Here is a 16,593-nt window from a genome sequence, read left to right on the forward strand (position 1 = left end):
GCATGAAACCAGTAGTTCCCAGTCTTTCCTCCCTCCCTCCCTCCCTTGGGGGTGGGGCCAGGGACAGGATGGTCTAGGAGTTGTGCAAGGCAAGCTGGGCAACTATGCCCCAGCACTGCTGCTGATCGTGCTGCACACTTGGTGGTGGTGCTGGGGCTGGTCGTGCCACCCGGGGCTGTCACTCGCTGCAGCTTCCCTGGCCCTATCCTGGACCTTTTAGCCCCCCCATCCCAGCACTCTAGGCAATTGCTTAGTCCACCAATGGACGGCCCTGCTCTGGGCACAAAGGACAGCAAAGGCAATTGGAACTGGGCAACAATGTGTATAAAATTGTGTTGCCAGCAGGAACGCTGCCCCAAGTCATAAATCCATTGGTTAGGAATTGTGTCATTTACTGGTGGAATATAATCCTTGTCCTACCTTCGGCTTTTTAAAAGATCGACAACAGCAGGAGCAATGTCGCTACTGCGTTTGCATTTCACATTGGGGAATAGCAATTGCTTTAGCATCACACGTGTTGTTGACGCATTGTAGATTTTGGAAACAAAATCAAAGATGCTTAGTACATTGAACCACACCTTCAGCTGCTGTGTGTACTGCTGGGATGGTTTATCCTGGTTTAGATGTAAGCCTTTGGGGTAAGGTGAATAATTTGCTTTTAAGATTTTCTGTGCCTTTCATCATTCGTGGACTGATGTTAGCATCGTGCATTTTACAAAATGTAGAAAAATGTGCATTCTACAAAATGTAGAAAAATGGCATAATCCATTGAGGGGCTTTATTGTTGTATGGGGTTGGATCCAGACCAAAGTTTTCTGTCGGCTTAATGGAATTTCCATGCTTCATCTTCCCATTGCGGCCCACAAATCTCCACAAAATGATGCTCCTGGGGGACAGGAGACTCAGAGGGAGGTTGCAGGGAGAATGGAAATCGTCAGAGATTGCCAATTTAGGGACATAGGTCAGACCCATTTTAGCCACAGGTCAGGCCCAAGCAATTTTACAGATGTATTTGGCCATTGAAAAGTGCCATGAGGACCCAATCCTGATCGAGACCATGGTGTGGTAGGACCAGGAGATCTTGTTCCCCCCAATGCACCTATTCAAATGCTGGGGGGAAAACCCCCAGCTATTTCAGCACTTGAAAAGGTGTGGGGAAAACATGATCACCTGGTTCTGCTAAGGCCCAGACCCTCACAGCATTTTAAATGGTCGAATACATCTCTAAAATGGTGTCAGCGTCCATGTGTCAAACCTGTGAATGAACCCATGAAGCTTAGGAAGATACACTAGCCTCTAGAAGGCAGAAGGAATTTATTACTACCCATGGGGAGTCTGTTGAATGATTTTGAGTAACATAAAGAATTTATACCAACTGGAGAAATAAGGTGTCAGAAGAGGAAATGAAGAAGAACAGAAACGGCCATCTTCCTCTTCTGCCTGACATCTGTAAAAAGAACATATAATGGATTGGTCCCATCAGGACACTATACTATTACTATTAATAAGAACTATAAGGAATGAAAATTGTGTTACTTACCTGTTATATGTATATTGTATACCTGCTTGGATAAGAAAATTGGTTGCACTGGTTGGTGTATATAGTTTATAGCTTGTGTTTGTTAGTGGAATGTGAATTGTTATTATGAATGTTTGCTATCGAAATTTTGCAATTGATATATTGGAATCTGTGTTTTTTTGGCTGTAACCTCCAGGTACTAGCTGGTGATCTCCTGCTATTTCAACTGATCTCCAGCCTATAGAGATCAGTTCACCTGGAGAATATGGCCACTTTGCCAATTGGACTCTATGGCATTGAAGTCCCTCCCCTCCCCAAACCCCGCCCTTTTCAGGCTCCGCCCCAAAAATCTCCTGCCGCTGGCGAAGAGGAACCTGGCAACCCTAATAAACATATTTAAAGGGTATGTGCAAAAGCAACCTGCTGTGCACTTGTGCTACAAATGGAAAAGTAATTTTTCTGGGAACCATGGCAGATATGGTTGCCAGGTCCCTCTTTGCAACTGGTGGGAGGTTTTTGTGGCGGAGCCTAAGGAGGCGGGGTTTGGGGAGGGGAGGACTTCAATGCCATAGAGTCCAATTGCCAAAGTGACAATTTCCTCCAGGTGAACTGATCTCTATCGGCTGGAGATCAATTGTAATAGCAGGAGATCTCCAGCTAGTACTTGGAGGTTGGCAAACCTAGGGGCAAAAGAGAAGTGGGGAGGGCAAAAAAGGCAGAAAGAATTAAGGAAAGAATTATGGTGAAATTAGGGGAAGGAGGTGGCCTTAGAGAACAAAGGAGATGTGATTGGATCCCTTAGAGGAGGAAGAAATAGGATTGCCAGCTCTAGGTTAAGAAATACCTGGAGATTTTTGGGGTGAAGGGGCCCCGTGGCGCAGAGTGGTCAGCTGTAGTACTGCAGTCCAAGCTCTGCTCATGACCTGAGTTTGATCCCAACGGAAGTTGGTTTCAGGTAGCTGGCTCAAGGTTGACTCAGCCTTCCATCCTTCTGAGGTTGGTAAAATGCTTGCTGGGGGTAAAGGGAAGATGACTGGGAAAGGCACTGGCAAACCACCCTGTAAACAAAGTCTGCCTAGTAAAAGTAGGGATGTGACGTCACCCCATGGGTCAGGAATGGCCCGGTGCTTGCATGGGGGACCTTTACCTTTACCTTTTTTGCGGGTGGAGCCTGGGGAGGGTTGTGTTTAGGGAGGGGAGGGACCTCAGCAGGGTATAACGCCATACAATCCACTCTCCAAGCAGCCATTTTCTCCAGGGGAACTGATCTCTGTTGTCTGGAGATCAATTGTAATAGTGGGAGATCTCCAAGTGCCACCTGGAGGTTGGCAACCCTAGAAAGAAATGATGACGACAGTAACACCCCAACATTCAGGAAGCACAAAGCAGTGGCATGGAGGTTGTTGGGAAACAGAAACAAAAGTGGGGGTGGTATTCTGGTTCCCAGTTATATGACGGTTTTGTTATGCAGCTGTTAGGAAATTTGGCTGCCACTGACTGTCACTCTGATACACATATATCTTCTTGCTCTTTGTAGGAGTACATTTCCAAGATTCCATAGTATTCAGTGGAAGTAGGGCAGAACAAGCAAAAAAAAAAGCAAATGTAATAAAGAAAATTTAACAGTTGTCAGAACCATAAGGATCACCAATGATCACAGCTTAGTGTGTTCATTCTTTCTGGTGCCAGGTTTGTTTTTACACTGGTTGGTTTGATCACACTACCATGTGTGACCCAAAGAATTTAACCTATTGTAACAGAGCTGGCAAACTAACCAGCCAAATACTGGTCAAGACTTTAAAATCTTGATTTGATTTGAGAGCCAGTGTGGTGTAGTGGTTAAGAATGGTGGTTTGGAGTGGTGGAGTCTGATCTGGAGAACCGGGCTTGATTCCCCACTCCTCCACATGAGCAGCGGAGGCTAATCTAGTAAACTGGATTTGTTTCCCCACTCCTACACAGGAAGCCAGCTGGGTGACCTTGGGCAAGTCATTCTCTCTCAGCCTCACCTACCTCACAGGGTGTCTGTTGTGGGGAGGAGAAGGGAAGGTGATTGTAAGCTGGTTTGATTCTGCCTTAAGTGGTAGAGAAAGTTGGCATTTAAAAACCAACTCTTCTTCTTCTTGATTAGACCAACAACAGAATGATTCATTCATCATCGACTGGTTTAACACTTGTGCAATTAAAAATACTTCATTGTTATTATGAAGCAATGAAATTGTTTTTCTGAAAAGTATAATTGCTTATAACCTTGATCAATATTAGGCGAAGTTTTCTACAAAGGTAAATGATTGGATGGATAGTTATTACCTTTTGTCTTTTTTTTCCTGGGCAGCCTAAAATTGCAACTTTAAAAAGCAATTTAAAAAAGAGAAAGGAAAGGAAAGCAACTTTTTAAAGCAGTTGTGCTAAGTAGACATCCAGCTAGTTCAGCTGCCTGCTGCCTGCAGCTAGGCTGCCATGAGAGGTCTGCTGTGCTGCTAGATTAGCCACTGACTGTTGTAAGGCAGGCAGGCCGATAGCCCACACTCTGCCATTTCTGCCAATGACACGATGATGCAGTGCCATCCCGACACTGGCACCTGCTAAACAGCAGTCACCAAAAGTTTCTGATTGCTTTTAAATTGTCTTGAGAATTCATACATCCCACCATGCCTTATGCAGAATAAGACCCTTGGTTTAACAGGCTCCGCGTTTTCTACTCTTGACGGGGAGCAGCTCTAAAGAATCACAGGAAGAGGTCTTTCACAACACCCACTAACTGACAGCAGATGCTGGGGGCTGAACCTGGAACCTTCTGAGTGCAGAGCAGATGCCCTGCTGCTGAGCTGAGTCTAAAGTTGTCAGCTCCAGGTTGGGAAATACCTGGAGATTTGGGGGATGGAGCCTGAGGGAGGCAGGTTTTGGGGAGGGAAGGGACATAATGGGAAGGGAATGGGGGTATAATGCCAAAGTGGCCATTTTCTCCACTCAAACTGATATCTGTCACCTGGAGATCAGTTGGAATCCCAGGAGATCTCCAGCCACCTCCTGGAGGTTGGCAACCTTAGCTATGGCCCCTCCCCTTAAATTCCCAGAGCAACAGTGGGAACATACATTAAATCAGGGTAAATCCTTACTATGGCTATGTGCTTCCACTGACCATTTGTATAAATCTTGTTTCTGTGCAATCAGAAGCATATATATACTTACGAAGCAGCCTCATACCTACTAGACCCCAGATTTATATAGTGCATTCTTTCGTACTATCCAAATCCTCAAGCCAAAAAAGATCTTAAGTCCTTTAAATGGAGATGCCATGGATTGAACCTAAGACCTTCTACCTGTTTGCCACCGCTGGGCCATTGCCTCTCCCTGAATACACAGGAGAAGTATACAGGCAGGCTATGTGTATGGGGTGGTTTGCCAGTGCCTTCCCCAGTCATCTTCCCTTTACCTGCAGCAAGCTGGGTACTCATTTTACCGACCCTGGAAGGATGGAAGGATGAGTCAATCTTGAGCCGGCTACCTGAAACCAACTTCCGTTGGGATCTAACTCAGGTCATGAGCAGACCATTTGACTGCAGTACTGCAGCTTACCACTCTGCGCTATGGGGCTCTTGTATACAACACCCAGTATTTTCCTAGTTAAACACACACATGATTTTGTGCTTTGCTTTCAGCACAACTTTTTTCTAAAAAGCTCCTGGGCTTGGAACCTACAACGCTATTCCTCTTACACTTCTCTCCAGCCACTGCAGAGCCTTTATTCCGTCACAGCACTCAGTTCCTCTGCTGCTCACACTTTGTGTGTAAACTGCAGAGGTTCCCAAACTTTTCGGGTCACCTCCCCCTTGGTTCCACAAACTCAACATAAGGGGAGTGATGTCATAGGATCCAAGCACGGTTTATAACCTGCCCAACTAACATAGAGGACAAGTAAATCAAGACAAAGCATCGCTTGAGTAGACTGTGTTTCAAATGAGGTTTTCAAATTCTGCCTCTGGGAACCTGTGTTGAGTTAAGAGAATCCTAAGTGAAAAGTTCAGGCTTCTCCCCAATCATTTAGTAGAGCTGAAAGAAAGAAACCTGTTTGTAGCAAAGCATCATAGGTTTAGTTGTTAGCTCCTGTGCTGTCCCAGCCACTAAGAATGAAGACAGGTTTATTCTCAGAGCTTTGAACGAATGTGACAGCAGCAATTCCCACTTCCAATTAAAACAAAATCATCGCACACTCCACTGCATGTTTTTTACCACTCCAAACAGAACCCACTAAATTAATTTCTGAATTATGGAAGCAGAAAATACATGATGCGGTAGGATTAAAATTAACCATTTAAGAGATTATTTATGAAACGCTGAAGGCAAAGATCTTGTTTTGGAAATGTGCTGTTGTATATCAGGAAATACTCTAAATTAATGCAATTATTTTTAAAAATGAGCAGTGAAAGGTTGCTGTTCTTCAATTTGAGAATGTTAGTTTTAATCTGAATCCATGTTTTACTTTTGATATTCTGTTTGTCTTATTATGGGACAAGTTCTTTGACAACCTCATGTCCATTACATTGAAAGTAACTACTAAAATATTATTTCTACATAAATGTGATTAGGATTGAGGTGTTTAGAACCTTGAGTTATGCTCAGATGTTTGAAGCTACCAACAATGGAGTTCCATCTAGGTTCAGTTTGTCTTCTTCTTCTCCTTGAAGGTACTTAATGGTGGGTTGGGGCCAGAGGTACAAGCCCGTCAGTGTGAGCTAAAGGGCTCTTGATCCTTTAATTGCCGTCTGAGACCTGTATTAGGGTGCTTTCACACATGTTGAATAATGCACTTTCAATCCACTTGGATTTTACCATGTGGTATGGCAAGATCCACTTGCAAACGATCGCTAAAGTGCATTAAAAGTGGATTGAAAGTGCATTATTTAACATGCGTGGAAGCGCCCTTAGGCAGCCACATCAAAGAAGATGCGCGCGTGATCACTTTCCTTTCCTTTCACTGTAATGCATTTCAGTATTTGTTTCGTGAGCTTTGGGTTCCTTGGAGGAGGAAAGTAGCATAATCAGTGCGATAAATAAGAAATAAACCATAATTTGTTAAAGTGCGCAAACACCGCTGTAGTGGTCACATTAAATCAAACAGTACAAGAGGACTGCCGATGCTGTACCCCAGTGAAGTGGCAAGGTGTTTTGTGGAAGTGGCAAATTGTTTTTCTGGAATGATCAGCCATGAGAATAAGTGAATATGATATTACAAGCTCATGTTTAGCCCCTTCTGGGCAGTGTAGTTCTAAGCATAGCAGGTCACTTTAGATGAGCAGCTAGCCATGCTGAGGTAATTGCCATGCAACTTGTTTCAGGCATGAGTGAGGGAGCTCTTCTTATTATTGTGTTATTGCCTTCAGGTTCTGGTGTCCTCTTAAGTAAGTTGTGAGACTTCTTTACTCACATGGAAAGTGCTGGAGAGTCCATACGAGCTTCCCTAGAACAAATAGGGTTGCCAGGTCCCCCTTCGCCACCGGCAGCAGGTTTTTGGGGTGGAGCCTGAGGAGGGTGGGGTTTGGGGAGGGGAGAGACTTCCATGCCATAGAGTCCAGTTGCCCAAGTGACCATTTTCTCCAGGTGAACTGATCGCTATCAGCTGGAGATCAGTTGTAATAGCAGATCTCCAGTTACTACCTGGAGGTTGGCAACCCTAAGATTAAATCACTTTTATTTACTTGAACTGATTTGGGATCAAATGGTCACTTGAGAGTCTTATTCTCAATCTGGATGTCAAAAAATTGCTCTTTTGAATGGAAGAACTCCCTCATTAACTTTACTAGAGAGAAGAGGCCAGAGGTGTGGTATGCTAGAAGTACTCAGCCATTGCTACTAAGTGGGAACTGAGGAGGAAGAGACCAGAAACACCAAGCTATGTTGTCCAGTCAGAAACTACATTCCTGGCCTGCATAGTGCTGACCTAGGAGCCTCCACAGCCACTCATAATCAGTGACGGGTGACATTTCTGTGGTTCAAATAATAATTGGGTCACCAGTTATGTGTTTGGTTTTTTTTTAAATGATTATTTGTATCAAGAGTTCAAAATTGGCTTCCATGGCTGTTGTTTTTCTTGGCATGTATGCATTCTTGTACTGCACTTGGGTGTAGGAGACAGGAGAATGCAGCATGTTGCCAAGGCAACTGTGTGATGCTTCTTTCCCTGTATGTACATTGTGCCCGCCCTGACCTGGATGGCCCAGGCTAGCCTGATCTCGTCAGATCTCAGAAGCTAAGTAGGGTCAGCCCTGGTTAGTATTTGGATGGGAGACCACCAAGAAATACCAGGGTTGCTGTGCAGAGGAAGGCACTGGCAAACCACCTCTGTTAGTCTCTTGCCATGAAAACCCCAAAAGGGGTAGCCATAAGTCGGCTGCGTCTTGACGGCACTTTACACACACACACATTGTGCCCTGCTACAATGGCCTACATTTACCAACATGGGTTCCCTTATGGAAGAGACGGAGGAAGCTGCAGAGCTCCATCAGCTTTACAATTACATTCACAAAAACTTCAGGTCGTTTTTAGCAATCAGGACAATGTTGTTGATGTGAAGGGCTAAACGATCAGCTGCTGAGGGTGTGATAGCAGTGGCCCCCAGCATCAGCTGTCTAGTGTGATAAATGGCAAGGACACAGAGGCCAAGCTAGCACACAAACTCCAAATACACCTCAGTTCAAACTGTGAATGGCTTAATAATGTTGAGGCACTGGAGAATGACTGTCAGCAGAGTAGACCATACTGACCTTGATAGGCCAATGGTCTGACTGAGTGTAAGACCACTTTGCTTGTATATGCATGTGTTTGTTTGTGTGCTTGCACACATCCAGGTCCTTTTCCTACTCAGTTCCTTCAATGCTGGCAACTATCAGTTCTATCAGGTTGCCTCAGTAGCAGCCTTTGACTGAGTTCCTTTCCTTCTTTCACAGTAGCAAGCAACAGAGCCCAAATATACAGGAGCTCTGAGTGCAGAGTCCTGCCTATGTGCCTCCATTCTGAGTACAATTATATTTTATTGTTCAATGGCTATCTATTTTTATGTTACAAAAAATGTATAAAAATTTCAGAAGCAGTATCCAGGGGTGCATCCAGCAGAAAACGTAAGCATTTTATGTCCCATTGATTTATATTAGAACACGTTATATATTTGTCCCGTTGAAATCAATGAGACTTGGAAGTATTTAACTTGTAACTGGACTGTGTCCTAAAACTGGATATAAAAAGAGTTGGGCTAATGTTGAACTATTATTGTAAGTTAATAGTATCCTTAAGGGTTTCATAACTAAATAGTAACTTATAAAAATTAAGGTTTTGGAACATACTGGAGGAGACATAAAAATGCACTACTAGCCTGTTTCATTGTTGCTTCAGACTTAAAGAGCATATAATGTAAAATTCCCCATTACTATGTATGGGTGTGAAAGCTGGACAGTGAAGAAAGCTGATAGGAAGAAAATAGATTCCTTTGAAATGTGGTGTTGGAAGAGAGTGTTATGGATTCCGTGGACTGCCAAAAAACCAAATCAGTGGGTTGTAGATCAAATCAAGCCTGAACTGACCCTAGAAGCTAAAATGATTAAACTGAGGCTATCGTATTTTGGTCACGTCATGAGAAGACAAGAGACACTGGAAAAGACAGTCATGCTAGGAAAAATTGAGGGCAGCAGGAAAAGAGGAAGACCCAACAAGAGATAGATTGACTCAATAAAGGAAGCCACAGCCGTCAATTTGCAAGATCTGAGCAAGGCTGTCAAAGATAGGACATTTTGGAGGACATCAATTCATAGGATCGCCATGAGTCGGAAGCAACTTGATGGCACTTGACACACACACAATGTAGAATGTAAGCAAGAAAATAGCACCATACCTGGGCAGCTTGCTATCAACTGGATAAAATGAATTATTTTAAACTTGATTTAGACCTGTTTAAGTCATTGAGGCTTTGGGCTTTGAGGGCGTAGAGCCCTCTCAGTTTGACTAACAGTGCCATCCTCAGCAGAGAGGACACCCCCCCTGAGTCCACCGAAGTCAACTTGGCTTAGAAAGGCACCCTAAGGGTGCCACCTAATGTTAAAAATTAGTCCAACTGATAGCTACAGGGATAATTTTACCATCAGGCAGAACCTTTTACCGTCAGGCCTATACCTGAGGGCAGCCGCATGCCTTTCCATTATTACAAATTGCTGGCTTCCCCATTCCTCTGCGGTTTTACAAGGGAGGTATAACAAGATCCCAAGATCAGAGAGATTTTGTCCATGCAATTCTGGGGAAATAGAAACAATGGAACACGTGTTTTTCAGAAGCTCATTCTATAAGGATGCCCGCTCTAAGCTGTCCCGGTCCATGCTTGAGAAAAATCTCAGGTTATTCTGAAAAACTTCAGGTTAGGAAGCTCCTCTCAGATGAAATTCCCTTACAAATTAGAGAGGTCGCCAAATTCTGTGCAGCAATCTACAAACTTTGTCAAAGTTTAGTAAAATAAAAGTCAAAGAAATAACGAAGTTAAAAATCTTCTTTTGAATTTGTGTCAAAATGTGTATTTCTTATCCAAATCGTTAAACATTTTAATTTATATATATTCTTTTAAATTAACACGACACAACTTTTAAACAATATCAATTTATCCGCTGTAATATTGCTGTTATGTTCTTAATTTTTATTGGCGCAATGCCGCAATAAATGTTTCTGACTTCTGGCTTCCCCATTCTCCCCCCCCCAACTGGTTTGGGGCTCACTGCTGGTCAGGATTGCCCAGTATCTGAAATCATGCCATTTGTTTTATTATAATATGTGGTATGAATTTTAAAGTATGTTTTAATATAGATGTTTTAATATATATTTTAATTGATGTTTTTAACATTGTGTTGTGAGCCGCCCTGAGCCCGGCTTGCCGGGAGTGAGGGCGGGATATAAATGTAAATGATAAATAAATAAACTGAGGCAGGCAGCTGAAGTGATTTTTAAAACGTGCAGCAGTCTCCCAGGTGGCTAACCTGTTACCTGTCTCCTGTCCTGCCCGCTACCGTCACTGCTGCCTCTGCTGCCTCCATCTGGGAGCTACCACGTCTAACATGCTTCTCCTGCTCTCCCCCAGACTTCCTTAAAAGCAGTGCTGTGCTGGCATGTAGTAGGTTAACTGCATTTTGAAATGACCCTGAGGCAGCGTGAGCAGGAGTACCCTGGCTGTCTTTTGGAGAAAGAAGGAGGACAGGAGGAAAGCAAAGGAGAATACTTCCTAGAGGCACCTGGAGGGGCTTCCTAGGGGCACCTAGGTTGGCCACTGTGTGAACAGATTGCTGGACTTGATGGGCCTTGGTCTGATCCAGCAGGGCTTTTCTTATGTTCTTATGTTCTTATTGACTGACAGAGAGAAAAGTGAGAAAAGAAATTAGGGGTGGAGGGAATAACGAGATAACAAATTCAAGATGTAACTGCTTTAAAAAAATCTCTATTAAATCTTTGGGTCTGATCCCATATTAGGATCCCATATTAGGAGGCATCCTACTAGAATCTGAGCAACATGTTTTGTAAAGAGAGCAAGCCAACCTTATCTTACGCTCAGGTAGTTAGATTATGCTCGAGTAGTTAGAACAGTTATCTTTAAATGGGGCCATGCACTTTCCCACCTCCGGGGGGCTATCTAGAAATCCTGGAGAACTTTTAGAGGCAAATAGGGGGGATCTGGAATTTAAGGATTTCTGACTTGCAGTGGTTTCTGACAGTCGCCGTAAGGCTCACTCTGCTCTGAGGATAAAACTCCAGATTCAAGATTTCTCCCCGCTTTGACAGGGCTGTGTGCGTATCATGAATTGTGGGATATCATGGATCATGGAGACATAAAGATCAAGCCATTTACTAATATCCAACTTAATGTAGAAGAGCTGGATGATGGTCATCAGGCATAAGGGTCTCATAAAATGTATGCCTGAGAGACCTGTGCATCATATGCATATATCATAAATGCACCTTGATAAATAAAGATGCCGTGTTGGAGGTGCTCTTAGGTCCTAATTTGTGTGTGGGTGTGTGACTTAGGGAGGAAACAATGATCACAATGATCATAGAATCATAGAGTTGGAAGGGACCACCAGGGTCATCTAGTCCAACCCCCTGCACAATGCAGGAAATTCACAACTACCTCCCCTCTACACCCCCAGTGATCCCTCCTCCATGCCCAAAAGATGGCCAAGATGCCCTCCCTCTCATGATGATATTACAGTATCCTTGGAGAGCTGAGGTGGATTACAGATTAAGAGTTGTCTTCTATTGAAAGATGCTACTTATGTTACTGGCTATTTTAGGTTTTAAAAAGGAAATCTTTTGTGGTGTTATATCTGGCTGGCTTTCAGACTACCTGCACATTCACTCATCTGTGTGTATACACATGTAGATTGTTTATGACTACAAATAGCTGATAAGTGCCCCAACTCGACTGAAGCAGTCGCCGAATATTTGGCAAAAATTTTAACTATGGATCTTTGTATTGACAAGTAATAGCTTTGCCAACTGTATGTGTTACTTTGGTGTTTACAATGAATTTAACTACTGTATTATACTGAACTCAATAAGTACTGTATTACCCTAATCTGCTTCTTTTATGCTATTAAAGGTTTTGATATTGATATTGATATATTGACTACAATTGAAGATCAGGATATTCTCTTGATTGCCAATTGATAAATTAAAACTAATAATGTTTTTCTTCAATTCCCATTAGGTCCAGAAAAGAAATATTGCTCTACAAAGGATCTATAATGGACAAAGAAAGCAATGGCTTCCTACTAATTATTCTACTAATTGTAAGTAAAAAGAACAGATTAGCACCCTAACCTACTGCTGTGTGCACCATAAGACCTAACAGAAAGACTGAGATGTATATTCATATACAATTCATTAATGATGTTCTTATCTTCCATCAAGGGATTGGGGCTTTTATATAAATGCACTTATTTGGGTTTATTTATTTACAAAATTAATATCTCGCCTTTCTGTCCCTTACAAGGGCTGCCAAGGTGGCTAACAATTTGAAATAAACCATTTGAAATAAACATCATAAAATACATTATATAACCATTAAAATATATACCCCCCTTCTCAAACATATCTCATTAAAACAACGTTTCAAAGAGTTAAAAAAAACAGAGTTAAAATACATTCAGAACATAAACTGTTGGTTAGGAAAGAGAGATCATGGATTGCCAAACAAAACAAACAACAACAACAACTTCACCTATTGGTGGAAGATGGCAACAGAAGGGGACAGATGAATCTGCCTTGGAAGAGAGTTTCAGAGCTTTGGTGCCATGACCAAGAAGGCCCTCTCCCAGGTTGCCACCCACCAAAACTCAGAAGGCGGAGGCACCCAATGCAGGGCCTTCAGTAACAATTGGGCGGGTAACAGTTGGGTAGGTTCATAAGGGATTAGGTGATCCTTCAGGCATGTTGGCTCCAAACCATATAGGGCTTTGAAGGTCAAGACCAGCACCTTGAATTATTCCCAGAAACAAATTGGAAGCCAGTGTAAGTGGGCCAAGACTGGAGTAATCTGGTCCCTACAACCGACTGCAGTCAACATCCCAGCTGCAACGTTCTGTACCAACTGAAGTTTCCTAACACTTTTCAAAAGCAACCCTACATAGAGCACATTGCCGTAATCTAGTCTAGATGTAACCAGCTTCTAAAACTATGGACCTTTACAGACATAATGGACCTGAAGCCCATCAACTGCACATAATGGGAGTGCAGGTTACCCGCAATCATCCCAATATAGGCAGCGGCCATTTCCTCTGAAATGGGCACCATGTATATTTTCTGCTTCCGTACATGCTACCTCAAACCCTGATTTTCAGGGTTCATGTGCATTGAAGCTGAAAATACCTACGGTGCCTGTTTCAGACAAAATGGCAACCATATGTATCAGGATATTAGCAAGGTGTGTGCGCTTCTGGAACTCGCAATTTGATACCCTCAAATGTAATGCCTAAAAAGGTCATATGAAATGAAGAAATCAAGCATCTTTTGATTTCGTGCCTTTGGTTTGAACATTGATTATTGTGGACACTATTAAAAAGTCTTCAACAATTCTAGGTAAACCAAGCATCAACTTTGGATATTTGAATACAGTGAAGATTGATTAAATAATCATTGGGTGATTTAAGATTACCAGCATTTGGAAAATTAGAGTTTTTATAGTTGCATGTGTGCTGTTTTGTTCTTGCAAATACTATAAACCAATTTTTTATGTTTTTCACCTGCCTGTTGCTGAAACTCGCTGATCCTATTTAAAATTGAATGATGGTCTTCTTTTAAAAACAATCAGAATTGTATGAATTTTGGAGGATTCAGCTTACTGTGCAGCACTTATAATAGTGCGGCATTTGTAGATATAACTTTGACCACTTTAAAACATTGATCATCATTCTTGCAGCCTAAATGATTGTTTCTCAACAAATTTCGGTTGACTTTTCCATGTGTGATAGGATTGTACCGTTTTTGAAAACTACTTAATTTTATTTGTGAATTGCAATAGGGGGAAATTTTGTAGGCATAGTTGACAATGATTGATGGCAGAGCTGGATTACACATCGTAGTCATCTCTGGAATGGGTATGTTTGTGAGCAGTTTTCAATACCCTTCCATCACTAGTCATTAGCAGCACCCAATGCATGAATGCTGACACTATATTGTGAATTTGCCTGTTTGTTTTCATCATCTGGAATCTTGGCTACGGAAACTGTGATTTCTCCTGTTCTTTGGTTGCTGTTCAGATGTGGATTATTTGAATGCATCTAACACCAAGTCAAAATTAAGTGAAAATCGCTTCTAATTAGACCACATTTAACACCTTTTAGGTATGAAAAAGGTCATCAGTCAAAGACGTCTACTATTTTATTCCACATTAATGTACTTTTTATAGCAGTCGCGTAATGCGTGATGGCTTGGTGGTCGTATGTATGACGTCATTTACTTGTACTTTTAGGAGTGACATCATATGTACGGCTGCTAAACTGTCACATGGGACATCAGTTAATCAGTTCTCTTCTGAAGGATTGTTACTGGCCCCTTTCATCACATGACAACTTGATTACAAAGCTGTGAATTACTCATTTCTTTTTAATAAACGTACTTTATTTTCTTTGTGTGAGGTGTTCCACTTATATCTGGTAAAAGCAACCTGGTCCTTCCTTTTTAAATGTTGCCCTGGGTAATGGTTGTTTTTATATACTGTGAGAGTGAAGATAATGCTCAGGTAATGCACAGTGTTAGACAGGCTCCAAAGAACAGCGCAAGTAGTTCCATATCTTTAAGGCAGCTTTGGGCTTGTGGTTCTCAAATAATACTTCCCCCTGCCCCAGGATGCATGTTTTGAGTGAGCTCTTCCTTGCCAGAACCTAAGCAAATTCATGGATCATTTCCTCCCCAAACTCATGTGTGATACATGTCCAGGTGCTGCCTGGTAATCTCCTGGAATTACCCCTGTTCTCCAGACTACAGAGACCCCTGGAGAAAATGGCTGCTTTGGAGGATGTAGTCTGTGGCATTATATGCCACTGAGGTCTCTCTTATCCCCAACCCCACCCTCCACCCCCAAATTTCCAGGAATTTCTCAACCTGGAGTAGATCTCACACTGTCAATTAAGAATAATGAAAAAGCCATAATAAAGAATGTCATGTATCTCAACTCATTCTGGCAAAACAAACTATCAAAATTGATGAAAGATGGGATATATTTACTGGCATAGGTTTCAATGGACTTTAAATCTATTTCACAAAAGGAATGAGATGTAAGGATTAAGCTGCAAATCAATGAATATAATTCTGTTTCACCTTTTAAGCCCATGAAATTATTCAGATGAGCGTAAAGCATTGTCAAACTAAATACCGTATTTTTCGCTCCATAGGATGCACCGCTCCATAAGACGCACCTAGTTTTTAGAGGAGGAAAACAAGAAAAAATCTTGTTTTCCTCCTCTAAAACTTGTCTTATGGAGGGTGCGTCGGGATGGCGCGAGCTTGCGTTCCCCGCGCCGACGGCCAGCTGGGAGGTGGGCAGGGCCGCGCAGAGCACTTTCCAAGACCTCCCCCACCCCCGCCCGGCTTCTAGAGACTCCCTGGAAGCCCGGCGGGGGGTCTTTAAACTCCTCTGCGCTGCCATCCCAGGCAGCACAGAGGAGTTTAAAGATCCCCCCGCCCGGCTTCCAGGGACTCCCTGGAAGCCCGGCGGGGGGGTCTTGAAAGTGCTCTGCGCTGCCATCCCAGGCAGCTCAGAGGAGTTTAAAGACCCCCCCCCCCGGGCTTCCAGGGACTCCCTGGAAGCCGGGCGGGGGGGGTCTTTAAACTCTTCTGCGCTGCCATCCCAGGCAGCACAGAGCACTTTCAAGACCCCCCCGCCCGGCTTCCAGGGACTCCCTGGAAGCCCGGCGGGGGGATCTTGAAAGTGCTCTGCGCTGCCATCCCAGGCAGCTCAGAGGAGTTTAAAGACCCCCCCGCCGGGTTTCCAGGGACTCCCTGGAAGCCCGGCGGGGGGTCTTTAAACTCTTCGGCGCTGCCATCCCAGGCAGCACAGAGGAGTTTAAAGATCCCCCCGCCCGGCTTCCAGGGACTCCCTGGAAGCCCGGCGGGGGGATCTTGAAAGTGCTCTGCGCTGCCATCCCAGGCAGCTCAGAGGAGTTTAAAGACCCCCCCGCCGGGTTTCCAGGGACTCCCTGGAAGCCGGGAGGGGGTTTCTTTAAACTCTTCTGCGCTGCAATCCCAGGCAGCACAGAGGAGTTTAAAGATCCCCCCGCCCGGCTTACAGGGACTCCCTGGAAGCCGGGCGGGGGGGTCTTTAAACTCCTCGCTGCCTGGGATGGCAGCACAGAGGTGTCCAAGCCGGCTCCCGGGGCTGCCTGGCTCTGCGCCACGCTGCCACTACGCTGGGTGGCTGGGAGCCCCGGGAGCCGGCTTGAATGCAGCCAGCCAGCTGGGGTGGGTGGGAAGCCCCTCCCAGCCGCCCAGCGCAGCGGCAGAGGGGGGGCAAAGCAGGGCAGCCCCGGGAGCCGGCTTAAATGGCGCCA

The 16,593-nt window shown here is 43.9% G+C and overlaps 1 protein-coding gene across 1 annotated transcript in view; it reads left to right on the forward strand.

Annotated features, from left to right (window-relative positions):
• The first annotated feature begins 12,258 nt into the window (after positions 1-12,258).
• Positions 12,259-16,593, forward strand: part of CALCR (calcitonin receptor) — a 95,577-nt gene continuing 91,242 nt past the window's right edge. The window contains exon 1 of the mRNA XM_056857620.1: positions 12,259-12,336. Coding sequence (XP_056713598.1) covers positions 12,292-12,336 — 45 coding nt within the window. The 5' untranslated portion in view covers positions 12,259-12,291. The remainder of the gene's footprint in view (positions 12,337-16,593) is intronic.

Source organism: Euleptes europaea, chromosome 11 (genome assembly GCF_029931775.1).
Source record: "Euleptes europaea isolate rEulEur1 chromosome 11, rEulEur1.hap1, whole genome shotgun sequence".
In the NCBI taxonomy this organism is placed as follows: Eukaryota; Metazoa; Chordata; class Lepidosauria; order Squamata; family Sphaerodactylidae; genus Euleptes; species Euleptes europaea.